General features: G+C 46.6%; 1 protein-coding gene across 1 annotated transcript in view; it reads right to left on the bottom strand.

The window, feature by feature from the left end:
* Positions 1-211: 211 nt before the first annotated feature.
* Positions 212-27,689, bottom strand: part of Il17rd (interleukin 17 receptor D) — a 62,785-nt gene continuing 35,307 nt past the window's right edge. Inside the window, exons 2-13 of the mRNA XM_032919258.1 lie at positions 24,786-24,843; positions 19,152-19,277; positions 14,740-14,858; positions 14,114-14,234; positions 11,365-11,409; positions 11,119-11,270; positions 9,485-9,550; positions 8,762-8,816; positions 8,182-8,292; positions 7,038-7,222; positions 2,626-3,571; positions 212-1,537 (exon numbers count right to left, since the gene is read on the bottom strand). Coding sequence (XP_032775149.1) covers positions 1,425-1,537; positions 2,626-3,571; positions 7,038-7,222; positions 8,182-8,292; positions 8,762-8,816; positions 9,485-9,550; positions 11,119-11,270; positions 11,365-11,409; positions 14,114-14,234; positions 14,740-14,858; positions 19,152-19,277; positions 24,786-24,843 — 2,097 coding nt within the window. The 3' untranslated portion in view covers positions 212-1,424. The remainder of the gene's footprint in view (positions 1,538-2,625; positions 3,572-7,037; positions 7,223-8,181; positions 8,293-8,761; positions 8,817-9,484; positions 9,551-11,118; positions 11,271-11,364; positions 11,410-14,113; positions 14,235-14,739; positions 14,859-19,151; positions 19,278-24,785; positions 24,844-27,689) is intronic.

The raw sequence follows: 27,689 nt of genomic DNA, 5'->3' as shown, positions 1-27,689 counted from the left end.
GATGTTTTCATCCAAAAGACACACAAACCGCTTCTTCTTCTCAGCAGGAACTGAGGCGTCCCTCCTGCCCCCACGGAAAAGGTGCTTAGAAGGAAAACCCCTGAGCCCTCCACACCCGACCTTGGGATCTTCCTCCGCAACCCCTTCATGCTGCTCCAAGCTGGAGGGGGGATGGGAAAAATGAATAGTCCCTGACAGAACGCCGAGAAGACAGGCTGCCAAAACCCAGCAGCAGCCATGATAACAGTGGAGAAGGATGCACACGCCAAGCGCGCCGGGGCGAGGGACGAGGGTTTCCGTAGAGGGGACGGACACATCATCATATACATCTCATTAACATGCGGGACATGAAGAGATGCTTTACCTTTGGGAACAGAATGTCTGTACAAGGTTCATTCATAAAAAATAGAGCATTTACTTTTGTAACAAATCTCCTCCTTTCAGCCTTCTGCAAAGGAGGTTTGTCACTTGTCAAAACCAGCAGATTAACTGGCCACCGTCTCCCGCGCCCTGTCGTGTATTAGTGGATTCTGACCTCTCTAACACTCAAGACACAGCACCAGCCACAAATTCCAATAGTGTTGCTGCCCGGCTGGGTAATGGACACCAGGCCTCCATTTCCAGCCATCACCACCCGAGCTACGGTAAAGCAGTAAATGCATCCCAGGGAAACGAAACAGACGGCTGGGGCTCCCACGTGACGGCTACTTCAACGCAGGGAAAACGCCCAGGTTCTGACATACTCATCAACCCATTTCACGTAGAACAGTCAAGATGGTCAGCCTGCTCCACAGGACCCACAGGATTCCGTCCTGGTCGGCCATGTTTCCCAGTAACAGAGGGAGTTGTTTCACAAAAAGTGACTGGATGGACGTTCAGTCATTGTCTGGACCTTGGACTCAAAGTTCCCTTAACACTCAGGACAGTGTAAGTTCCACGTCAAAATGGACAGAAACATCACTTGCAGCACAGCCCGGGTCCCGACGGTACTTGACACGGGTAGATGTAACAGTGTCAAGAGGGCTTTTCCATAAATTGTTTTGAGTTTAAGTAGCCAAGTTAGAGTTTGCAGAGTTCAAGAGAAGCCAGAGCAGGCTGTGCGGGTGCTGTCCTGTTTCTCTTTACCTGTTTCCGCTCTACCCCTCAGAATAGGCTCCGATCCAAGGACCGGCCTCACGCGGACAGCTGTGGTCAGATCTAATGGACATGCCTTTTCAGGGTTCCATATGCTTCTGGGAAACGGGAGACCTCGCTAAGTATCTGTTAGAAGGCTGGAGCAGAACGGGTTGAGTGCTAGCCAGAATTTCATTCCAGATATCCTCGTGCGAGCCCTCCTCAGCTCCAAGCAGGCTGTACGACCAGAGGAGCTGGGGAACCAGCGAGAACGGCAGCTAAAGTGACGACGTTTACGTTCTTCCGTGCTCTTACAAAGGGGCAGCCGCTTGGAGTTCATCAGTGTAGCTGTGGAAACCATGTTCTCCTTTGGACACCCCAGAGGCAAGGAGCTTGGAAGGGAGGGTAGGGGGATCCTCCTCACCTAAGGAGAAGAAAGGACAGAGCCACGATCAGTACATGTCACTGATCCAGACCCCCAGTGCCACAGTGTGGCTGGGATTCGCTCGCTCTTGTGTGTTGTACAAATGAGGCAGGCATCAGAACCAACTCAGAGTAACTCTCATCCCCTTAATAGGATCGAGTCCTCTTAGCAACGGAAGAAAGATCCCCTCCTTTAGAGCCAAAGTTTTACATGCATGACTCCAACAAATTATAGGTGTGGTAGATTCCTGAGGCTCTCTGGGGAAAAGCCCTCCTTCCTGCACCACTGTGCAAAACTTGCACAGAGAAGAATACAGTGTTCGTGAACACAGGTTCAACAGACACCTGGGCTTTAAAGGCAGTGGAAGGATAAAGGCAACAAACACCTCACTCCCAGCAGGGACACAATCCCACAGACCCTTGCCAGTGCATGCATTTAGTATTCCAATCTTTTCAGAGTGCAGGGAGGGTACGCAAGGCAGACGAGACAGCTCAGAGTTAGGAGACTGCCACCAAGGCTGACAACCGGAGCTTAACCTGTGGGACCCACATGGTGGAGGGAGATCTATTCCCACAAGGTATCCTTTGGTCCATATGTGCCAGGGCGCATGCCATACGCAGCCCTCATTCTCATGTATGTGCGCACACATAAATTTTTAAAAAGGCGATTCCACAGGCAACAGCATGTATAACAGTGGAGGAGGGGTTTGAGCGGCTGTCACAATTACCAGCATCGGCTGTACGGCCTGTACCAAAGGCCCAGTTCCCTAGTCAGACATAGTAGTGTAAGCCTTTAATCCCAGCACTCAGGAAGCAGAATCAGGTGGATCTCTGTGAGTTTAGGACCAGCCTGATCTACAGTGAGTTCTGGGGACAGTCAGAGCTGCACAAGCAAGACCCTGTCTCAAAACAAAAACAAAAAACAAACAAGCAATAGATGATAGATAGATATAGATAGATAGATAGATAGATAGATAGATAGATAGATAGATAGATAGATAGATAGATATAGATAGACAGACAGACAGATGGATGATAAGGCAGACAGTCAGATGGATAAAATAAGGGCCCAGTCCTAAGGCATCTTACCTAGGCCAGAGGAGGAAGAGACGCTCTCCGTCAGGGAAGACGTTTCTATCTGATCAGGGGAGAGTCCTTCCATCAGAGGCAGAGACAGCTCTGATGAGGGCACAGAGGAGTCGTATATGCCCGAGTCCCGTGGCATATCTGAAGGACTGCCAGCTTTCACTGCATGCAACAGGGGCTGCAAGGCAGGGCCACCATCACAGGCGGGCTGGGCCTCAGTGTCTTGGTCCAGGCCTGCATGCTGATTCTCCAGGTATGAGTAAGAGTCAGCTGGCCCAGTGGCCCCAAGTATAGAAGCCTCAACTTTTAGGCAGAAGTCACTCTCTGGCCCTGGTTTGCTTATGACATCATTTAAAACCAAACCTGAGTCAAACTTCTCCAGGACTGGCTCCTGGTAGCGCACAGGGGGAGGGTGGAAGGGTATAAACTGCTTCTCGAACCAGTCAGGTTCTTCATCAATAAACTGGTGCATGTTACAAATGGCAACATACAGGGAGCGGCCAGCTTTGCTCCGAAAGTAGTTCCTTCTGCTGCTGTGTCCTGGGTGCTGGCCCAGCTCCTCCTGTCCTCCTGAGTGCAGATGGGAACAGAGCTCAGGAAGGTTGTCCATGAGCTTGTATTTGGTGCTCAGGTCCAGGGTACAGGGGACATCCCCTTCACAGGAATAATCAAAGTAGACGGCGATGAACTTGCTCAGTGCCGCAGATGAGCTCTGCTTGGCCTGACGGAGCTTCTCAGCAATGGCTGCCACGGCCACTAGGAAGAGCTCTCCTTGCCCCGTGCTGCTACGACTGCCTCCTTTGTGTCTGTAGCTCTTCTTATCTACAAAGTACTTCATGCCTTTGGAGCACACGACAATGATGAACTGGGACTCATGGATCTTCTGAATGACCCATTCTCTCTGGCCCTCTATGCAGTGGCTGAAATCTTCCCACAGGTCCAGAGCCACCTGGAAAAGAGCACAGGTCACCTCGGTACTCGTTTACACCGATGCCCAGCACGAAGACGGGAGCAAGGCAATGAGGTCCCATCATCTGCCCTTCAGCCATTTTTTTTTTTTTTTAAGATTTATTCATTTATTATATATAAGTACACTGTAGCTGTCTTCAGATACACCAGAAGAGGGCACCAGATCTCTTTACAGATGGTTGTGAGCCACCATGTGGTTGCTGGGAATTGAACTCATGACCTCTGGAAGAGCAGTTGGGTGCTCTTAACCGCTGAGCCATCTCTCCAGCCCCCTTCAGCCATTTTTAACCAAGATACATGGAGGATCTATCTGGGTTACCAGAGTGTACGTGTGTGCGTGTGCATGCCCACACACTCTGTGGTCAACAACCGCATCCACACACCAGACTTCCCAAAAGTGCTTGTCGTCCATGACATCATGTGATAACACATGGGGTCACTACCACTGCTGCCCTACAGGAGAGACAGAAGCCAGGATTTTCAGCAGCTTGTCTAAGGCACCTTGAGGATGTCTTATGATGGGAAGGAACTGTGAGTGGTCTGTGTGATGAGTAAGACTGCTGGGTACAAGGAACAGAAAGATCCTGGACACAGGCTAAATAGCTCTGAGGAGAGAAAGTGACACCATACTGTCTTGTGATATGGAACGTAGGCCTGGTGCCAGAGCCATCTTCAATGACAGCTGACTCATATTCAGAGCGTGACTGAGAAAGAAGACCTCTGTGGTCGTATTTATAGACCCAGGTTTAGCCTGCTGTATTGACATATAGTATAGTTTTCCTGTGTTAACCCTCTCAGGGCTGCACCTTTCTCTATGGTCTCATAAGATCTACAGTGTCAGAGCTCCACAGGACCTGTGAACCACGGGGTTTGAGTAAGAAGGTCAAGAGAGTAGTAGGATCCCTGAAAAAGCAAAGAAATCTAAGTATGTCTGATGCCCTCAATGGGTTTTTACTCTTTCAAACTGCTTTGATCTAATACTATAAGCAGTGTCCCCTGGTAACTGTATTAGTACAGTTTCTCCTGTGGGATACTGTAAACAGCGTCCCCTGGAAACTGTATTCATACAGTCTCTCCTGTGGGATACTGTAAGCAGCGTCCCCTGACTCAAAAGTAGTCAAAAAATAATCCCTAACAGCCAAACAGAGATTATACAGAAGAGGGCTACTCTGGAAGGATTAAACCCTCCTGTTCTAAAATGGTACCCGAGAAGAGAGCCCCAACATGTACCCATCTGCTGAAAAGAATACTGACTCATTCCATACTTTAATCCATGCTAACATTATTGTTGGGGATTGGTTCTACTGTTTTGACTTAATTGGGAACCTGTGTGTCCAAACGCTGAAGGACCTGTCCTCAATTGACTTTTGATTGATAAATAAAGATGCCACTGGGCAAAGGGAGGCTGGTTGGGACCCTCAGATTTGCTTAGGCTACGACAGACAAGGGAGAGAGGAAGAGAGAGGAGAATCACCAGGTTTTGGAGGGAGACAGATCAGATTTAGAGCTGCAGAAGGAAAATCATCCGAAATGTAGGTGGGAAGGAATGCGGTCCCCGGAAGGGCTGCCCAGAAGCATCTTAGGCAGCAAAGACGAGGGGGCCGCCCAGAAGGAACAGGGCAGCAAAGATAAATCATAGTTTTAGAGGATGTAGAGTCAGGAGTACCAGAGTGAAATCTATGATGGCCAGGAGGAGAATTAGATCTGCCCAGGCCCTGAATGGCCAAGGCTTTTCAAAACTAAGCTTGTGTGGGGCGGGGTTTGGGGCTGGGTGGGTGGGGTGTGTGGGTGTTTCACTCAAGGATCCATACAGCTCCTGGGTGGGTGGGTGGGTGGAAGTGCGTGCCCCTCCAGGAGCACAAAGCAGCATAGCTAAAAACTACACACTACACACTATGCACATTCCAGCAAACTGGCTCTTTAAAATATGTGGCTCCTAGGTTTCTATATCGCACAAAAACAGTCTGTCTACTAATCTCTTGACCTGTGTAGTTTGTTAAATCAGATGTGGAATGTTTTACAAATCTGTAAAGACAAAAAGACCTCTGTACTAGCTGATTTCATCTTTTTTTTTTTTTTTTTTTTTTTTTTTTTGAGCTGGGGACCCGAACCCAGGGCCTTGCACTTCCTAGGCAAGCGCTCTACCACTGAGCTAAATCCCCAACCCCAGCTGATTTCATCTTAATAAATATAAAAAAGTATTTTTAAGAATCTTCCTATCTCTGAACAATTCCATTTTAAGGCATTTATCCTTGAGAAATCGTCAGAAATGGGCCAGCTCAGAACAGAGAAGCTTCACAAGCTATGTTAAGTCAGTATTATAGATGATGTAGCTATTCAAAAGAAAACCCTAAGTGCAGTTTCATCTACGCACAAAAGAACAGGGAATGGATACCAACAGCATGGCGCCGCTGGCTACAGTTGCAGTCTGCAGTGTTTCTCAGCAGCTGTTCATCGGCTAAACTCATGGCTTTCCCAACAGGAGGCAATCCCACCAGCTTTTAAATACTTCTTATTAACACCAGAGGGCAGTCTCACCAAACAAATGGGCCAAATGGACTAAAAAAACCCGTCACATGATAATTGCATTTGTGACAAATAGGTTATGCCTTCAACATTAGCTAAGACACCTAACAATAGCTAAGACACCGCTCTAAGAGTTAAAAATTGATGGAAAAGCTACATGATGATGACAGTTAATTCAAGAAGACTCAGAAAGCCAGGCATAGGGGTGCATGAATGCCTTTCATCCCAGGACTTGGGAGGCAGAGGCAGTGGATCTCTATGGATCTGAGGCCAGCCTGATCTACAAATTGAATTCCAGGATAGCCAGAGCTACAGAGAAAAAACAAAAGGAGAAGGAAGAGAAGGAAGAAGGGGAGGAGGAACAGGGAAAAGGGGAGGGGGAGGAGGAAAAACTAAGAAACCAGCATGAACATCCAAACATTCTGTAAATTACGGAGCCCTCACCGACGTCAAACCAATCAACCTCAGTCCTCTGTTACACACTCCTTCCAGGTCCCCAAGATCCCTTCTAGGGGAAGCCCCATCCTCCATTCCCAATCCTAGCAAACCACCCTCAGGGAATTGCCTCAGTTCCTAAAGCTGTTTTCATTTGTGTTCTCTCCCTTATACCCCAACTGAAGCTTGACCCTATAGGCGCTCCCCATGATGTCACATGACAGTCTCACACTCTGTTCCACGTCAGGGCACTCACAAAGCATCCTACCGTGTGGGTGCCACTCAATGGTTTCAAGCATGAATGTGTCACGGGAGACCTTTGCTGCTGGTGACAGACAGGACAAACCAAGACAGACTGTGGTTTGCAAAGTAAGGTACTAGGCAAAAAAGTAGGTTCCCAGCCCTGCAATGGGGAGATGGCACGAAGAGAAATCTGATGGAGTATACATCCTGCCCAGGGTAAGAGAAGAAACTAGATTCCATACCTCACAGCCACAGAAATCCTGTAGGAAGTAGGCGAAACACTGGACCACATTCATGTGATTCTGGCCGTCTTTACTGGAGTAGCAGAGGAAGACCTTGGGCCGAGGCCGGAGCCTGTCTCTGGGGAGAACCGCAGCGTATGTGGAGGACTCAGGGCTTTCTTCATCTAAATGTGAATATATATTTTCTAAATTGGGAAAGAAGATAAGGTTGACACCTATAAACAGAGCTTTGCCTTTTTCCATATGATCTGGGGGCTTAGAGTCTTCAGGAATAAGCAGCTGAGCTGAGACATAGTGACTCACAGCTAAAATCCCAGCCCTTGGGAGGTGGACACTTGGAAAGGTCAGAAGTTCGTGGTTATCCTCAACGACTTGGCAAGGTGGAGACCAGCCTGAGCTACATGAGATCCAAGTCTCAAAAGTAAATTTACCAAAAGGAGCAGCGGGCATCTCCACCTGGAGAGTCTCGGGTCTTTAACGACATCAGCCTCAAGCTGCCCGGCTTCTGTGGTGGTCTATCAGAAAGGGAAAAATTTGTATTAACCAGAAACTGCCCTTGGAGATGCCAAGAAACGCAGCAGCAGCCCCTCTGGTCAGCGAAGGACCCAGTGATCGCTCTGGCAACCAGATGAACTAAACTTTAGCTGAGGGAGGAAAATACTTTTTAAAAGTATAATTTACAAAGGTAAAGTAAACCAAAACAACAAAAATTACTTTTTTTTCTTGGCAAAGGATCTCACTATATTATTCAGACTAGCCTCCAATTCCTGGATTTGAGAGATCCTCCTGCCTCAGTCTCCCAAGTCACTGGGATACCAAGCTTGTGCCACCATGCTCAGCTGAGAGTACATAAATCTTAAGTGACCATCTTTATGACTTTTATGTGTGGCGTCACCTGGGTAACCCCATCCAGATCAAGGTGTGGTTCATCTACAGTTTTCTAGGTGAAAGACCTAACTTCTCAATGATAGACACCCTCCATCTGACTGTTCTCACACTTCAGACTCCCTGAGTAGGAAGTGTGAGGGGTCCCAGGCCCCTTCTGAGGGAAGCAGGGCTCCCCAGGCCCTGTCTTTGTCAGTACCCACCCCTTGGCCTGGCACAACTAGAGGGTGGAGAAAGCAGGCACAGCACAGAGAGATACCTTGTTGCTTCTTTCTGCACATCACAGTGAAGAGTGTTGCGAATGCGGATATGACAACCAGAGGCACAGTGATGGCCACAGCTCTGATGGGTCCAGCCCAGGGAGACTGCACTGGGAGGTTTCAAAGAGAAAGCTTTTAAACTCAAGCAGCAGAACAGGTCCAGAAGAGGGAAAAAGCTTTTCCACCCTTTTGTTTTTTAGAACATAAGCTGACTAACAGGTTCCAGGGTTCCAACCACCTTACTCTAGGTTCGCTGTTGTGATTATAAAAGGAGTCAATATTTCCTTCGTATAAAGGTTGTAGAAAATAATTCAATAGCTCTGGATATGCCAAGAACTCTCTGACGGAAAGCCCCCTACCCCTACTTGTCTTCTAAAGGACAATTCCCTAGTCTTGGTGGCAGACACCATTCGGGTTTTGACCTTCCAGGCATCAACAACACAGAAGGAATGATGAACAATCATTTAAAAGAAAAGGCGGGGTGCCTGGTGTTTTGTAAGCCGTGAATTGCAGAGCACAGAAAATGCTAGAAGCCTGCTCTCAAGAGTGTGACGTCAAATCCAAGCCCAAGAGCTTTACCTGGCTTCACCACATACTGAGCAGCCTTCCTGGTGGTGTTGCTGTCGTCCACCAGCTACAAAACAGAAAGCTGTGTGTTACTGTGTCGTAAATGGTAGCATTTCTATACATTGTATCTAGGAGGGAAGTAGAACACCGGTGATGTCATTCATCTTTCCATCCCCAGGCAGTGAGTATGGGAGCCAATAAGGACAGATAATGGTGATAGTTTAACATTCAACTTTAAAAAAAAAAAAGGATGGTTGGGACTAGAGAGATGGCTCAGCGGTTAAGAGCTGACTCTTCCAGAGGTCCTGAGTTCAATACCCAGCAACAACATGGTGGCTCACAACCATGTGTAATAGCATCCAGTGCCCTCTTCTGGTGTGTCTGAAGACAGCTATGTGTACTCATATACATAAAATAAAAAACAAAATTTTAAAAAAAGATGGGGCTGAAGAGATGGCTTTGTGGATTAAAGTACTTGTGCAGGCTTGAAGACCTGAGTTCAAATCCCCAGGGTCTGCATAAAAGCGACGACCATTGTGTGGGTGTCTATAATGGCAGTAGGCAGAGGCAGGAGACAATTGTCTTTTAAACTTTTCCTCAGGTCTATAGGGGTTTGAGACTAGCCTGAGCTACTACCCTGGACTCAGTCTTAAAACCAATAAATAAAAGGCTCAGAATTCCATGCAACCTGCTCTCTGTGGAAGTGACAAGGGGGCAGTCTGCTGTTGTACGTACCTCAATGACATAATCCCCTGGAGAAACATTTTGAAGGAGGCAGCTGGTGGTCTCTGCATTCTGGTCCTGCAAAAAAGCAAACAGCAAACTCAAACGCTCATGTGGTAGAAGAGGTAACGGGCCTCTTCGTCCTGAAGCTGAAGGAGACCTGCCGCTGGTTTGAGCCCAGTTCCAGAAAGACAGCAGCGTCGTACCTAGCTGGGAGTGCCTGCCTCATCTTCGTGATTTGAAAATAACAAAATTAACCAGAATACCCTTTGTTTAATAAGAAGGTGAGGAGAGAGGCTGCAGAGATGGCTTAGCAACTGAGAGCACTTATGCTCTGACAGAGGACCTTCAGCCAGGATCCTAGAAGCCTCAGGGCAGCTCACAAGCACCTGCCATGCTAATTTCAGGGGATCTGACACCCTCTTCTGGACTCTAGCAGACACTCCATACATGTGGTTCAGACACACACAGAGGCAAAACATTCATGCACATAAAATAAAAATACACCTATATGTGCAGTCCTGAAATAAATAAATAAAACTAGTTTAAAAACTTTTTCAGGGTCTGGAGAGATGGCTCAGTGGTTAAGAGCACTGACTGTTCTTCCAGAGGTCCTGAGTTCAATTCCCAGCAACCCGCATTGTGGCTCACAACCATCTGCAATGGGAAACGATGCCCTCTTCTGGTGTGTCTGAAGACAGCTGCAATGTCTAAATGAATAAATCTTTAAAAAAGAATCTCAATATTTAAAAAATAACTTTTTCAGAGAAAAACCAATTTTCTGTCTGTCTGTCTGTCTAAGAAAGAACAGGGCCTGCCATGGTAGCACACGCCTTTAAGCCCATCACTCGGGAAGCAGAGGTAAGACTGAGTTCAAGGACAGCCTGAGTACATCACGGTGTGACCGGTCTGCATTCATATCATCATCTAACTTGAGCTCCGTGGTAAAAGGGAGGGGCTGCAGGAGAGCCAGGCTGGACCCGGCACATAGGGAGAGGGCTTCCAGCACCATGTGGCAGTCCCTAAACTTTCACAAAGCATTTCCCATTGCTCTGGTGACACTGAGACACTGAATTCGTGATGTTCATTATCAGGTTTCTATTTAACCCTGGCCTTTCGTTTATTAATACACACACACACACATACACACACACACACACACACACACACACACACACACACACACACACACACACACACACACACACACACATCCAGGAAAGGCCAGTGATTTCCTAGTGTCTTGGCTTGAGGCCTGTTTTTACTAGTTCCTAGCTATGTGACCTCTAAGAAGCCAGGCGACCTCCCTGAGGCCTAGGTTCCCCACCTATAGAGGAGGAATGGGAGCAAGCTATTTGATGCGCAGTCAAGATCTAAAGAGCAGAAAGTTTAGGGGTTTACCTGCCACACACCACCTGTATGCTTAAAACAGAAGTCAAACTACTAATATCTGTGTTCTCGATCCTCTAGTGTACCACCCCAAAACAGCTAAGGTGGAGATAACGGGACAAGGGACAGTGGTGAGTCAGCCGGAGACAGACCCAGGGGCATTCTTAAACCACCACTGACCGCTGTAGCCTTACACTCACTCCCGCCACCCAGTATCACTTTGAAACACGTGTGTCCTTTAACACGCAGTCGCTCACCTGCCTGCAAGTCCTCCGTCTGAAGGGGCCTTCGTGCTTGAGTTTATAGTGAACATGGAAGCCACGGAAGCCGAAGTTCTGCGGTGCGTGGTGGAAGGAGACTTGCATGTCGGAACCGTACTGGGTGATATTCAGGTTCCGAGGCTTCCAGACTGTGAGGAGGAAGGGCCCAGAGTAAGCACCCAAAGGCTGCCCCAACAGCCTTCTGGGGTAACACTTTGACACATGACAGACAGCTATACTTACAGGGCTTACAGGCCAAGTTATCAGGTTGTAACAAGAGGTCACAGGCTATTACATTAAAAATAAAAAAAAAAAGGATTTTTAGTGTTAGGACAGTTTGATTTTTTTTTTTCCTTCTATAACAATTGAACAAAATAAATATGTACTGGGCCTGCTGTGCTGGAGAAGACACAAATTATATCAATTCAACAATAATTTTCATTATAATTATGCCATAACAACCATTTAAGATACAACATAGAAATATTAATGTGGTGCACTTCACACTACCAAAGTGGAAGCTGTGTAAAGTCACCGAGGCTTTTAAAGCTTGCCCACTGTTGCATAGTTTCAAGGAACTATCCGTGTTTCCTTCACTCATTGTGCACAGTGGTGGGGATATCTACAGCCATAGAGCGCTAGGGTGGGTCTGGTAACCACTGAAACATTGTTTCTAGCTTCACAGGCATTCTAACTTAAACTCCTCTTGGTGGGCCCTAGGAATGGCATACAGACAGTTACTAAGTAATCTGTTATCACTGAAAATCCTATCTCATAGCCAGGGCCTTTGAAACGATATTCCATACCAGTAACACTGTAGAGAGAGGCCAAGAGGCTGAGCAAGTAGCAGTCGGTAATGCTAAGCCAGAGTCTTCCAGAAAGATCTAGATAATATCAAGAAAACGGAGGTGGTAGCAAAGCCATGGTGCACTGACACAGTGCATAGATATCCATATTCTCGTACACATTCCATCGTGTGTCTCATTCGAAAACAGGAATTCCAAAGGGAAATTTTAATCCCAAATTAGGTTATTTTTTAAAGGCAGGATTCTTCTCATAAACACATTTGGATCTTCTATCTGACCATTATTCAGAAAGCAACAACAGATGGACAAACACATGTTGTCTTGACCTAATGAGTCTCATTTTTAATTAGGAAACTAAGACAAAATAACTTGGCAGCATAGAAAACAATCTCATTAAGAACGACTAAAGGAAGAATGGACGCAGGCTAGGGTTGAGACCGAATATTTCACCGAAGATGAGGAATAGAGACCAGTCACAAGGAAAGTGGATCCCTGGAAGCATCTGGCCATCCAAGAACCCCAGAAGAAATATGATCAGGAGGAAACCACTGAAGGAAGGTCTCATGGTGACTGGCCACCATATTTAAAAGCAGCATGGTTGGTAGTTGGTAGTATAGGCTTCAGAGACTTTAGAGCTCAAACCCCAGTTCCCCACAAAGTCCTGTGCCCTCTCTGTGCACAGGGAACCAGACGGGGAGGGGGCGCTTCTTCAAAGGGTTACTACAGAGATGGACTGCACTAATATTTAGAAAGTATTTAGAATAGGGCCTGAATAAACGTTATTAACTTTAGTAAAATCTTCCAGAAATAAGTGGTAAGGCTTTTTTAAATCTACATTTATCTTCTATGTGGGGGCATATGCATGCCACAGCCCATATGCCACACTCAAAATATCAGAGAACATCTTTGGGTTCTCCCCTTTTCCCACATGGATCCTGTAAACTGAACTCAAGTGGTCAGGCTTGCTGGCCTGTGCAGCTGAACCACCTTGCGGGCCATGGCTTTTATCATCCCAACCACACTCATGATATTATGCCATTTTACCTTCATGGTGTACCTCAAAAATCAACTTAGACTTTTTACTCCTTGGCTGGTTTTTGGATTGTTTGTTTGAGTCATTTCTCAACCCTTTTATAGGATGCTAGTGATCAGAGGGCCCTGTGCTAGCCAGGTAAGCGCTCTACAACCAACCTACAAAAATCACACTAGCCAACAAACATCACAGTGTTTATACATGGATGTGTTCAGTGATCATAGCATCCTCAAAAGAATAAAGGCTGGACTGGTAAGTCAGCCAAGTAAAGGCATCTGCCCCCAAGCCTGACGGCCTGAGTTTGATCCTTTGGAACCACGGGATAAAAGGAAAAAGCCAACTTTCCCAATTAAACACACACTGCACGCACACACACACACACACACACACACACACACACACACACACACACACACGTATCCATGCCTGATCCAAAACAAAGCAGGAAGAAGGCTTGGCCTTTTTCTTGGCGTGTTTTCTTTAGGTTAGGATAGGATCTTGCTATGCAGCCCTGTCTATGCAAATAAAACTGAACTCAAATTTACAGCAATTTCCCTGCTTTCCTCTCCTGAGTACTGCGATTGCAGGCATGTGCTTCCATGGCTTTAGCCCCCACCCAATGCTAAAGACAAACCTTGCAGATGCTGGACAAGTGTCCCATCGCTGAGCTAGAGCCTCGGGCTGCTGGCCTTTACTTTTTACTTACTTACTTTATATTATTTTATATGTATGAGTGTTTTGCCTGCATGTGTGACTGTACACCACTTGTATGCCTGGTGTCCACAGAGGTCAGAAGAAGACACTGGACTCCTTGGCATTAGAGTTATCAAACCCGAACACTCTGAGAGAATAGCCCATGCTCCTAAGTGCTGAGCCAACTCTCCAGCCCTTAGCCTTTATCTTGGGAAATACACTTTTGAGCCTTGTGAGGCTGAGGCAGGAGACTTAACATGGATTTTAGCCTAACCTGGGCTACCTGTAGCGTTCCAGGGTAGCCTGGACTGTAGAGAGACCTTGTCCATTTTGGTTTGTTGTGATGGTTTGATGTGACTTTTTTCTCATCTACTTACTCTGTATCGGTTCGTGGTGTGTTTGCAGTCACTCAGAGCAGAAAAGACTCTATCAGGAGGCAGGCAGGGAAGACCATACTCACCTCGTGTCCTGAAGAAGAAGGGATGGTAATCGCTTTCGTTTTTAATGGAAGGGAAAGGGACAATCTTTACAAAGTAATCCGTTTCAAATTTCATATTCAGGAAAGGCTGAGATTCCATTCCCTAAAAGGGAACAAAGACACATAGTGTGGAGAATTGTCCACCCCCACCTACAAAGGACCTGCACTCCACGGTGACTGTCACTCAGACACAATTCCAAGGCCAAGTGGATCCCAGGAAAGCAGAAAGTCGGGTGCACTTGAAGGACTTAGCTTGGGTTTCGAGTCCCAGATGCTACAGGACAGTGCTGTCTGTTCTTGGACCAAAAGCCACAGCACATTAGTATTGAGCCTGGGAACTAGAGAGTAAGGGGGGAGCCCACAGAGCTCTCCAGAGCATAGACCCTGGGATAGCTGCTGCTTCGGTGTAACCAGAGAGGTGTGTTTACCAGAGCCCCGCTAAAGAGCTTTCCTGGGAGTGTGACAGGCTCAGCCTCCGCACCTCCCATTCTCTCTCTCGCCCACCTCGGCTGGGCTGTGGACCCCAGAGGCCCCCTTCTCCAATTTCAGACTTTCAATAGACCATTCAGACCCCAGAGACAATGGTGTCTTCAGGGGATGTGACTTACAGTTCTTTTGAAGCTGCTGTTGAGTTGTTTTGGGTCCTTCAGAATCAGTTGTTGGCACTGTCTTCCTTCAGATCTCAGCTCCTCCAGGATTACTCGGAATCCTTTAAGGAATTCAATGCCTAAGCAAAGCAGAGGCTTTAATGAGATTCGGACCTAATTATAATTACTTCTGAACACACTTTCCCTCCTCAAAGGACGTCTACGCACACTCTGCATCCACTCCTCTGGGACACGTGATCACTATCACTGTTCCTAGAACATTCTCTATCCCGCTCGGCTGTTTGACATATATCTAGTGCTTCTGTGACACTTGGGCTCAAATACTTAGGCTCGAGTCTCAACTGCTCACAAAGTCTATAGTGGAATGTCTCATTTCGGGTGCACAGAACTGATAATTCCCAGTGAATGGCCCCAAAGGTTGTTTTTAATCTAAAGTTTTACTATATACTTTGTTAATACGTTTTACTGAGCAGCTTACAAAATTCCCAACACAGTGTATGTCTGTACCCAAAAGGGCTCCTAGGCTTCAGATGAAATATTTTAGGGGAACGCCAGTCTTGCTATAATCACCCCCAAAAGGCAGATAGTCAGAGGCTGCCCAGTGTGCACTCCGGGCACGCTGCCCTCAGAGGCTACAAAATGACCACAGTGTTGATGAAAGGTGCCCACCCGGCCTTGGCACCTGAGTTTCCTCCCACTGCACATCTGACTAGATGCTTTCAGAAGGATTAAGCTCTGATGGCCACAAGAGCCAGCACTTGGGCTTTGTATCCAAGTGCAGCTGGAGATCCCCATCGCTGGCCTCAATTGTCGTGGTATCGATTTCACATTCTTTCTGAAAGCCAGACAAGGAGACATTTTCAACCCTTCCCCTCCCAGGGCAAACGTAATTACACAGGATGCAATTAACCAGGTGGGAAAATCATTGGTGGCAAAGGTCATGGAAATCTTTTCTCTTTTGAGTAGGTCCTCCAATTCTGTAATTATTTGATGAAGAGCACATATTTCGTGGTGGCTAGGGTGGAAAAGGCACAATTAAGAGCCTCGTACTGTAGAAGCTGGGAGGCCTACAGCGCCTGGGGGTTTTCAGTCACGGAGCTTCCTGTGTGCTGACAGCCAGGGGATCCAACCAGAGATTCAGACAGGATGATACAATACAACATCTCTACTGGACCAACCAACTATTTAGGTCAAACAGGAACTTGCCTTTCAAGACGAAGAAAGAAAAGACTTCTGAACAACTACTTAAATAAGATTTGATTGGAACAATGTTTCCATAAAGATTGTTTAACAAAAGGTAGATGACTCAGGATTAAAGGCAAACCCCTCACAATATCTTAAAACGGATCAGCTCAGGGATGCATAGTTTTTGAAAAAAAATTAAAAAACAAAAACAAAAACAAAAAAAAAACCTCCTCTACCAAAGGTTCAGGGGTCATTTTGTTTGTTTGGGTTTTTTTTTTTTCGGGGGGGGGGGTGCCTTTTTTTTTTAAATTTTTTTAATTTATACACACCAAAAGAAGGGCATCATACCCCACTACAGATGGTTGTGGGCCATGTGGGTGCTGCAAATTGGACTCAGGACGTTTGGAAGAATAGCCAGTGCTCTTCACCGCGGAACCATCTCTCAAGACAGGATGTCTCTGTAGCTCTGGCTGTCCCAGAACTCACTTTGTAGACCAGGCTAGCTTGGAACTCAGATACGCCTGCCTCTGCTTCCTGAGTGCTGGGATCAAAGGCATGAGCCACTCCAGCAGGGCGAGCTGTGTTTTTTTTAATGGGAAAACTGAAATCATAATACTAAATATAGGGGCTGCAGGTAGACTGAGACAGCAAACTTAATTCCCACGATACACCTATACCCAGGTAGCAGAGAACTCTCATTAATCCCTCCTAACAAGGGAGGCAGGCACAATCATCCATTTACATATGAGGAAAGGGTTAGGGAACCATACCACCACCTCACCTCACCCAGCCCACCCCTTTGTGATAAACAAAGTCTGGAAACATAGAGCTTTCAGCCACTGTCCTTAACCCTCATGCTTCCCTGACTTCCGAGGGGTTAACTTGGTAGACAGATCACATCCTCATCCACCCAAGCCCACCCACCATAAATCACCACTCTCTTCCCACCAGCAGCTCATACCTCTTCCTATCCTCTAAAGAGGGAGGCAGCCATTTGTCAGAGCAAGGCTTAGCTCTTTCAACGACCGCTTCTTTTATCTAGAGAATAATCTCAATCTTTAAGTGTTGGGATAAAAGTATCTTTGGAAACGCATAGGGTTTAGACCCAGCACCATTTTTGTGGATGGGAAAGTCTGCCCAACACCTCCTCCACCTTCCCTCTCCCTCACACTTCTCCATTGTAACTCTGGGATGTTGCTGTTCAGATTAAGAAATCTAGGCTTGGGGGTTGGGGATTTAGCTCAGTGGTTAGAGCGCTTGCCTAGGAAGCGCAAGGCCCTGGGTTCGGTCCCCAGCTCCGAAAAAAAGAAAAGGGAAAAAAAAAAAAAAGAAAAGAAATCTAGGCTTTCTTTTACTTCTCCCTGGCCATATGCTGAAAAGGTACCCCAGGCCAGCACAAAGTCAGAAGGAGGGTGCAGGCTTGGGACCCAGGTTCAGGTAACAGCAGCAGTTGTTCTTGGGCAGCTTTCTCTGGCCAACAACCACAAGGCAACTTCCATCTCCACTTGGCACCCAGGCAAGTAAGGGCTCTGCTGTTTAAATGCCTCTCGTGAAAGGCTGGTCCCAATGAAGCATGGCTGTGCATATCAGATCCCACAACCAAGGCAGTGCACACATAGGATCCCACAACCAAGGCAGTGCACACATAGGATCCCACAACCAAGGCAGTGCACACATAGGATCCCACAACCAAGGCAGTGCACATAGGATCCCACAACCAAGGCAGTGCACACAGGATCCCACAACCAAGGCAGTGCACACATAGGATCCCACAACCAAGCATGGCAGTGCACACGTACCCAGCCTTTGGGCAGTAAGTTGGTACATACATAGGATTCCAGCCTTTGGGTGGCATAGACAAGAAGGACAGTGAGTTGAAGCCAGCATTGTGTACATAACAAGGCCGTACTTCAAAAGACAAGAGGGAGCTGCTGAGCGTGCTGGGGCACACCTCTACTCCCAGCACTTGTAAGGTGGAGACAGGTGGGGTCAGGAGAATCAGGTTTTGGAGGCCAACCTGAGCTGCACAGTAGGTTCGAGGCCAGTCAGGGAGGGATGCATGAGATCTCATTTCAAAAAACAAGTAAACAAAAAGAAATTACCAATCAAGTTCACTTGTATGGAGTTAAAGAATCTTAGGTCATCCTGGCTTGGCAACCCCATTCTCTCTTAGGTATCCATTCATTCAAGACAGACTCAGCCTGGTGTGGCAGCACATGTGTATAATCCCAGCACTCGGGAAACAGAGGCACACAGATATGAGTTCAAGGCCAGCCTGGTGTACAGATGAGTATCAGGAGAACCAGGGTCACACACAGAAACCCTGTCTCAAACACCCCCACCCCTGCTACCCTCCAAAACACAAGATTTGGTTACACAACTTGGCTAGAGAAGGTGGGCTTGCTTGCTTTCTATTTACTTCTTTCTGAATTTTGTTGGCCTACAAGGCCTAAAAATAAATTCAACTTGGTCTCCAACTTTAAACTCCATGATTTCATGCTTTCTTGTGAAAACAAGACTTTTCCTTAAAAAAAAAAAAAATCAAATATGCCATAGATGGGTCCACATGTCACTGTGACCTCAGAGACCACTAATGCTGGAGGCCAAAGCCAATGTGACCCTGAACAGACACAGGCGGCCCCCAGCACTTTCAGCTCCCTACTTCTGACTATGTAGTAAGAACCCATCTGTCTAAAACTATAAAAGCATTACCACTAACGTTACCTTTCCAAATTCACAATTCTCTCAAACAAGGAAACAAACATAGGCCATGGCAACACTGCTCAAGCTGTGCATGTAGTGTGTGTGTGGGGTGTGTGTGTGTGTGGTGTGTGTGGTGTGTGCATGTGTGATGTGTTTGGTGTGTGTGGGGTGTGTGGTGTGTGCATGTGTGTGGTGTGTGTGTGTGTGTGTCTGTGGTGTGTGTGTGGTGGTGGGGGTGTGGGGGGGTGTGTGTGTGTCTGTGGTGTGTGTGTGTGGTGTGCATGTGTGTGTGTGGTGTGTGCAGGTGTGGTTTGTGTTTGTGTATGTGTGTGTGTGTTTGTGTGTGTGTGTGTGTGTGTGTGTGTGTGTGGGGGGGTGTCCCTGGTTCAAGGATACAAGCGCAAAGCAGACCAGTGTCCACGGCACTCTCAGCGTCACTGTCAACTCCTGCTTACCTGGAGGCCACCCGACAGACACATACTGGCCCCATCCGCTCTCTACAAATTGTGAGTGCTACCACTTACCAAGGGCCCCTGGGGACCAAAGAATGGTGACTGCCACTTGGTCATTGCAAGCATACTGGCTGATGGTGATGTTCTGAGCATCGGCAATCATGTGCTTCCCTACGGGACTCAAGTAGGTGGTACAGTCTAGAGTTGGAAAAAGTGAAAAGTGAAATCTTTAACCTTTATTTTCAATTTCCTCTTACTAGACTATGGTACCAAATCCATTCCTATTATAAACCTCGCCAAAAGCTCACATAAGACACAGAAGCTGACTATGGCTGGAGAAACATAATATGTTACAGAGGGCTTTAACTGCGGCAACACCACCCCCTCTCCTAAATTAAATTCCTGGATGTTGCGAAGACGGCTGGCTACAGAGTAGACATTTATGACGGTGTTCGCTTTGTTGGCCTTTTGTTTCTCTTTTTACTCCTATGCTGTTTTGGGGAAAGCAGTAAGCACTTACATAGTTCTATCAGTTTCCAGCACTCCAGTAAGGAGTAATGGGGAAGACAACCCTGCTAACTGCTTTGGAGTGTGTTTGTTTTTAGAAGAGACAGAGGGGGAAAGGTCACTAGGGAAAAGGAACTAACGTGAGGGTGTGAATCCACAGGGGAGTAATTTCACAGGCAAACTGTTAAATGACTCACAGCCTACAGCACAAGGCACCATGTTTGAACCCTGAGTGATGAGGACACCAGCTAACATTCTCAAAGTGGGTTTCCTTGGAGATTCCGGCAATCCCCATCCAGTCTCCAAAGCCACAACTTAATGGCTCAAAAAGAAAAACAAAAGAAAAGAAAAACCACTTTCTTTGATATTTTTGTTGGAGGGTGCCAATGGAGCCTCCACCTTACATGTAAGCGGCCTCCATGACACCTGGGATTGCTGAATGCACATTTAGAGGCTGCCAGAAGCTCTGGGCCAGACTCATGCTGGACCTTCAGAGAATTAGCACACTAAGGCAGATCCCCCTTGCTGAGAGAGCTGTCCGTGGCTCCCACAGCAGGTATCAACCTGTACTGTTCACACTGCTTGGCTCCAATTCTCTCTCACGATTCTGTGAATCTGTTGTATTTTCCCTTGTGAGCTGCACTGCTCATTTTCCATTTTTAAAACGAAAAACACTGAAAGGAAACAACTGAGAACGATTTACAAGCAATGCGAAGCTCATCCATATTCTCACTCACTTTAAAGACTTGGAGCAGGGGAAGGGACCTCCCAAGCTTGTCAGCATAATAGTCATTTTTTTCTACTAAAATATATCCATATACTACCTGCAAACCCAACTTCTAAAATCCAGCCTCTACCCTGCCTGACTTGCTCTCTTGCCTGACCACATCAGGCAAGGTTCTCCTTGTTAAACTTCAAGTACTTCATTCAAAACCAGTTGCATTTTTATTTCAGTATTGCTTAAAAGGATGTCAGTAACACTACTTAAGTCTGCCAAGCAGTGGTGGTGCACGCCTTTAATCCCAGCACTCAGGAGACAGAGGCAGGCAGATCCCTGTGAGTTCGAGGCCAGGCTGGTCTACAGAGTGAGTTCCAGGACAGCCAGGGCTGCATAGCGCAACCCTGCCTCAGAATACAAACATAAGCACACCAACTAAATTCTACCTGTGCTAACTAAAACATCAGTCTTGGAAGAGGGAGGTATCTCAGTGGTTAAACTGCTAGCATGCCTAGCATTTGGACTGGAATTCAGATCCACAGAACCTATATTACAGCTTTGTGGGCACAGCTGCTGTTGTCCTGCAGCTCCAGCCTTGGGAGGATTCCCAGACCAAGTAGGCTACTGAGACTGACTATAGCAGCAAGAGGTGGATGTGATTAAGAGATCTTGTATAACACCAAAAATGAACCTCTTATGCACCACCTGCCTAAGGACCAGCTAACTTCCCTGAGTGCTGCGAGTTATGGTTGGTCTGTGGGAAAGTACAGTGGCCTCTAGGTTTGTCTTGATCAACCCCTGTAACAAGGGGCCATTTTCAGCTAGGAAACGTCATGGAATCATCCTAACAAAAGTCCATCTCTTGGTCAGTACTAATCTCAGATCATTCTGATATCAAATTCCAGACTCCTTGTGCACACCCAACCACATGCACACACATGTACACTCACTTCCACACATGTGTGCCTATACATATACAAATGTGTGTGTAGGTATATACACATGAGAATGCAAAAAGGAAAGAAACACTTTTTTTTTTTTTTTTTTTTTTTTTTCGAGCTGGGGACCGAACCTAGGGCCTTGCGCTTCCCTAGGCAAGCGCCTACCACTGAGCTAAATCCCAACCCTGAAAGAAACACTTTAAAATGTGTGCTGAGTACAGAGGGACCTAGAGAAGGGGGTGAGCGTGCATCACCAGTCCAACTCCCATACTATATATATATTAGAAAACTATGGCTGAAAGACATCCCAGGTAGGTGGCTGAGAACCCGTCACTGACTTGTCCAGGGGCAGAATGATGACAAGCAGCCTCGGGGGAGCTTGAGGGGGTCAGGGGAGGGGGGAGATACGCTAGACTCTAGCTGTTCTTACTGTTTGCTTAAGCTGGGTTCAAAGTGTTCAGCCTGCAAAAATCTCAAGTGCGATGAGCTTAGTTTTCCCAGTACAGAAAAAGACAAGATTTGACCATGCCTGTAAAGTTCCAGTCTCTTCATTTACTGAGGTCTGTAATATAGGAGCCTGCTTTCTAAAGTCTGAAAAGGCAATGAACAAGAGCAGGCTACCAGGTCTTTACCCTTTCCCGTTCTTAACGCCAAAACTGACAACAGGTTTCTATGAATATAAGAATGCAAGCAGAAAGCCTAAGAATTAAGAAAACGCATTAAAACTGACTTGGGCATATCCCCCACCCCTCTACCCCCCTTTCAGAGCAGGGTCAAAAGAGTCTGGGAGACATGTGAAACCCAGCTCTGACTACACCCCATAACATTTTTTTTTAAGATTTATTTATTATGTATACAGCATTCCACCTGCATGTACACGTGCAGGCCAGAAGAGGGCACCAGATCTCATTATAGATGGTTGTGAGCCACCAGGTGGTTGCTGGGAATTGAACTCATGACCTCTGGAAGAGCAGACAGTGCTCTTAACCTCTGAGCCATCTCTCCAGCCCATAACATTTTCTTTATTCACATCAAATGATAAAGGATAGAAAATAAGATCTTTATATTTCGGTAGTTATGGTGGAAACTTGGTAACCGGTTTTTAAACTTTTTTTTTCTTTCCATAACCCAGCCCCAACAAATTCTTTATTAGATCAGAGGACAATAAAGCCATGGCATAATTCCCCCCTTCTCTAGGTCTCTCTGTACTCAGCACACATTTTAAGAGTGTTTCTTTCCTTTTGCATTTTCATGTGTATAATACCTATACACACATAATCTTGCATATTATGCTTAATGGATGTCTTATGACATGAGATGATCGTGTGTGTATGTGTGTGTATGTGTGTATGTGTATATGTGTGTGTATGTGTGTGTGTGTATGTATGTATGTGTGTGTGTGTATGTGTGTACACACTAACACCAGAAACATCTATTTGAACAGATTCACATTCCTTTTGAAAGTTCCTAGCCATTGTCAGTACCCATAAAGACTTTTTGCTGATGTTGTTTTTTCTCTTTTTTCCCCTCCCCTCAGGGTCTCACTAGGTAGCTCTGGCTGTCTTGAAACTTGATCTATAGACCAGACTGGCCTTGAAATCAGATTTCACCTGCCTCTGGAGTTGCCTACTGGGATTAAAGGTATACACCACCATGCCTGGCTGGGTTCATAACTATTTTAAACAGAACTAGTAATCAGTTGACTGATCAATCAATAAGTTCTTTACAGAAGAGATAGGTATCTTTTTTTAATTGTAAAACACTGAATCCAGTATTTAAAACATGACCTATAACAATTATTAGCTGACCTAAACTTTTGAATTATAGTTACAAAAAAAACACCTTTCTGCCTAAATGGCACCTTGCCAAAAAAAATTAACTGAACTTCAAATATTTCAGAAGCCAGTGTGAACCATGAATTAAATTCTAAGTAGATGATGAAGCATTAAGAAGAAAGTAATGACTGAGAGACAAGCGACACATGGACAAAAATGTAATCCGGCACGTCAGGACACTGTAGCACATGCTTATAAAACCAGAACCCAGGAGGCTGAGGCAGAAAGAGCAAGAGTTCAAGGCCAGCCTGGGTTTCGTGAAATTGTCTCAAAAGCATGCATGCGCACGCACGCACACACGCACACACACAAGAACCATAAAATATTTTTAAGTTCTACAGTCATAGCTTTTTTTCCCCTCCACAAAAACCCATAGTAAATTACAAACACAAATGTTTGCTTGCAGAAGAGCTCCTGACTCACAAGATCCACCAGGACTGAGAGCATAGATTATTAATCACTAACAACGAGCATTCCTCGACACATGGCTCAACTTAGCAGAATCGAGTACTGCACATCCTTCGTTACCATCATGACATTTACCTAAAACATGTACACGTCATAGACATGAAGTGCCTGCTTGTCGTGAGCAAGTCTTTCTGGGTAACTTAAAATACTCAAGCTAGCATCTGTAGATGTGAATTTAAAACACATATTTCTATCTTAAAATTGTCAGCCTGGAGCTGGAGAGACGCCTCAGCCATTAAGAGCACACTGGCTGCTCTTCCAGAGGTCCTGAGTTCAATTCCCAGCAACCACATGGTGGCTCACAACCATCAGAAATTGGGTCTGATGCCCTCTTGTGGTCTGAAGACAGCTACAGTGTACTCATAAAATAAATAATTCTTTAAAATGTTGCTGCTGGGGGTTGGGGATTTAGCTCAGTGGTAGAGCGCTTACCTAGGAAGCGCAAGGCCCTGGGTTCCGTCCCCAGCTCCGAAAAAAAGAACCAAAAAAAAAAAAAAATGTTGCTGCTGTATTCACACACAGTGGACAGTGCTTACTGAGCATACAGGCCGGATTGCCACACAGGGAGACAATATAAGTACTACCCCATTTCAGCCTCCAAGTGATGCTAAAGAGAAATTAAGTCACTTGTTACACCTCACACGGACAGACAGGAAACTGAACTTGGTACTGAGGCCTACCTCAGAGATGGCCAACTAGAGACCCTGGCCACCCTGAAACACAGATCTGCTTGGTACAGTCTGTGTTTGTGAGAGGGAAAAAAAAAAACCTTAAATAAAGGCCAGTATTAAAAAGTACTTTACGGAGTGGGATAGCTATTCCTAGAACTTCTGGCTATTCTTAGAAACCACATCTGGCCACTCCCGATGGGAATTCCACAAGACCACAATGAGCTGGAGTTAGGAACCGGTGCCCACTTCAGATCAGACAGACTGACCGGTTTGCCATAGTCTCCATCCTTGCCTTCAAGCCTACCCTTGTCCCCTAGTGTGACCTACTGACACCTGTATTTGCTCTTAAAGACAGGGCTATATGGTGAGTTGAAGACACTTTGACCTGTTCAAGCTTTCAGTTTGGGGGCTTAATGGAGACTACAATGCTTTCACTGTTGACAATCCCGAATAGGTTCAGAAAAGTCCTCAGCCCGAAGGTCTGCAGTGTCCTTGACAAAGCACAAGTGTGTGAGCTCTGGATTCTGGGAAGGGCCCCTTTCTCTGTGGTCAAGCTAGGTACTTACTGTCATATCTGAAGGTGATATTGTACAGCCCGCTGTTTCTGCTGGCCGGCCCCACTCCCTGTGGGAAAACAAGAGAACATGATACAGAGTGAAGCCAACTTACTTTCCCAGCATAGATTCCCCACAGAATCTAAACACGCAAAGCATTCTAGAGGCCCAGGGTCAGGTCAGTACTATAGGTCAGCTTCTACTCCTCGCACTGCTCATGACCCCACCCACCCACTCCAAACACCCTCCATCCGAGGGAATAGACCCACGAGGGATCTTGGGCACTCTTTGTCCTAAGACAACAGGAACAAACTAGTCTGTGTAGGGGTTAAATAATTCACTAGCAGTACAATTAGGATAGAGACCAGGATTGCCAGATGGAGTCCTTCCAGTTGGATCCTCTGATTGGCTATTAAACTCGCCCACCAGACAGCCTCATCAGAAAGCTCTAGCAAGGCAAGACAGACAGACAATTCCCCAAGTCTACGGAAACCAGTTCTCATTCCAAAACGAGGAACGAATGTGGGAATAAGCCATTACTTTTAATGAGAGAATTCTTCACTGCCTCACCTCCATACTTACGTTGGAAATATGCAGGGTGGGTCATAAAAGAAAAAAGGCTTTCAAGTGATGTGGCCATTAGCTTGTCTGTAGATTTCATACTAGGGTTAAAAACTCCACCAGACTTCCCACTCTAATTAGAGCAACCACAGAGGGGGCACCAGATCCTCACAATGACCCCACGTCTTCCTAACCCCAAAGCTGAGCCTCAAGAGAAAGGACTGCTCTGGGTCAGCCAAACCAGGCTTACTGACTGTTTAAATATCTCTCTAATGATCTGCAAAAGTGCCATTCGGTATTAATCGGGGAATTCTCCAAAATATGTTAATTCTAACGTGCTAAATGATGGGGAAATGTTTTAACCACACAGCTAAAGTTTCCCCTTAACAAGGAAGATGTTGGGGAACACCATATGTCGGCGGCCTGGTGTTTAATGGGCAATTGTTACACTGAGACACAATGTGGAGAACACTTCTGATGGGCGCAGGATGTCGGACCACAACCCCGTCACTTCCATATGCTGCAGCCATGTTCACGCTGCTTATCCTGAAGTCCTGAAGCCAGGCCCGCCCACTGAAACCACATCCCTGAGTTCAGATGGACACAGGCCTTGGAGAGTCGCAGCTGTGCAGAAAGAGTCAGGCAGGCACGCCAAGGGAGGAGGAATAAGAGAGCAAGAGTACCAAGCCCAAGTCAGCAGCTAGATGTCCTAGCACCCCCTGGGGCACCCTTCCTGCTCCAGCTTCCTCTCCCCACCTTTTCCTCTTTGCATAGTGTGAGACTCCAGAACTCATCTCTGGATATAAAACTTTGGACAGAGAAATATTAGGAGCATCCATCACTCCTTAGGCATCGGTCTGCACAAACAGAAGCTGCCTGACTTCCAGGAGGCAGGGACCCAAGGAACAACCAGGAAGAGGACAATCCAATTCCCACAGCCCTCTAGGAATGTTCAAAACTGCCAAGCACACCATTCCTCTCCCCCACAGAGCCCCAGGATATAAACAAACTCACGTTCCACGCTGAGCCAGACATTATTTTAGGTACGGCGGTATGCGGCGAGCCCACATGAACCGCCTGGTGCTTGCTCACCCTTTCACAGAAGACTGACTGGGTACAGAGAAGCTGCAAACCCCCCTGCCCACTGAGCATTCCCCAGTGAGAGAAGAAAGTGCGTGTGGCTAACATATAGAGCCTGCAGCAGAGAAACACAGGGTTCCTCCGAAAGACAGGACCTTGATAAGGATGAAGGAAGGATCAGGACAACTCGTACAAGATGCACACAGAACCTGACAGAGGAGAGGCTGGTAATGGAGGAGCAGCAGCCTCCAGAGAGAACCAGTGTCAACACCAAGATCAGTGTTCACAGCTGACAACTGAGGGACACGGCTCCCCACGACTGATGCTACCATCTCAAGTATCTGAATGGTTTTGCTTGTTTGTTTGTTTATTTTAAAAGGATGTATACAGCAGCTTCCTTCTGGGAGAGGGCGTTGAAGAAGACCACGGAGCCACACAGAAGTATTTTTTAACAAGGAAAACATTCCATTTAAGAGCAGGTGTCAGGGGCGCTAGCGACTAAGGACAAGACCTATGGGACTTGGTTGGCTCTCCCCTTATCTCTTTGTCTGCTCCTCCTACATTTCAACTGAGCTGTGTCTGTAACAGGGGTTAGCAGGCGTTTACAAAGGCTAATGAGCTGTGTGTGTGCTGTGCTCTACACACAAGGACCTGAATTAATCCAAATAAGGTTTCTGAAATGTGGGGAGCTGTCCAAGGAGGCTTGGGGGAGCTGGCTTCAAGGTCACTGAGACTTGTGTGTGGCTCCTACCCCATTACCCACTGATGTTTCCAACATGTGCTGGCCCCTCAGGGCTAGGTGTGTAGCTATAAATCAGATCCAGACCTTAGCTTCAAGTGGCTCTGGGCATGAAGGTGAGGTGCAAACATGTACGTCACCTGTCTTCCTTCGTTCCCACGGTCTCAGTCCTTCCCTGGCTCCCTCTACACCCCATTCTTGATGTGCCCTTAACTGCCTAACTCCCCAACAAATCCCCACCCCAGTCACAATCCCGTAAGTCACTGCAATTCTATTCAGGCACTCCTCTGTCCCCAGAATTCCCTTTTCATGTTCCCCACGAATCCCTTCCCATCACCCAGGTCTTGCTCCCCATAGGCTGCCTGACTTATCTAGTCTGGTCCTTAACACAGCATGGTCCTGACACCGTCTGTCCGTCTGTCTGTCTATACTCATTGTGGTCAATACAACTCTACGAGCATGGCACTCCTGTGAACACAAATGTGGCAGAGGTTTTAATTCCACAGGCAGCTGGAGCTCCTAAGCCCTGGAATTAA

This window comes from Rattus rattus, chromosome 13 (assembly GCF_011064425.1).
Source record: "Rattus rattus isolate New Zealand chromosome 13, Rrattus_CSIRO_v1, whole genome shotgun sequence".
Classification (NCBI taxonomy): domain Eukaryota; kingdom Metazoa; phylum Chordata; class Mammalia; order Rodentia; family Muridae; genus Rattus; species Rattus rattus.
This window is presented reverse-complemented; position numbering and strand designations above follow the sequence as displayed.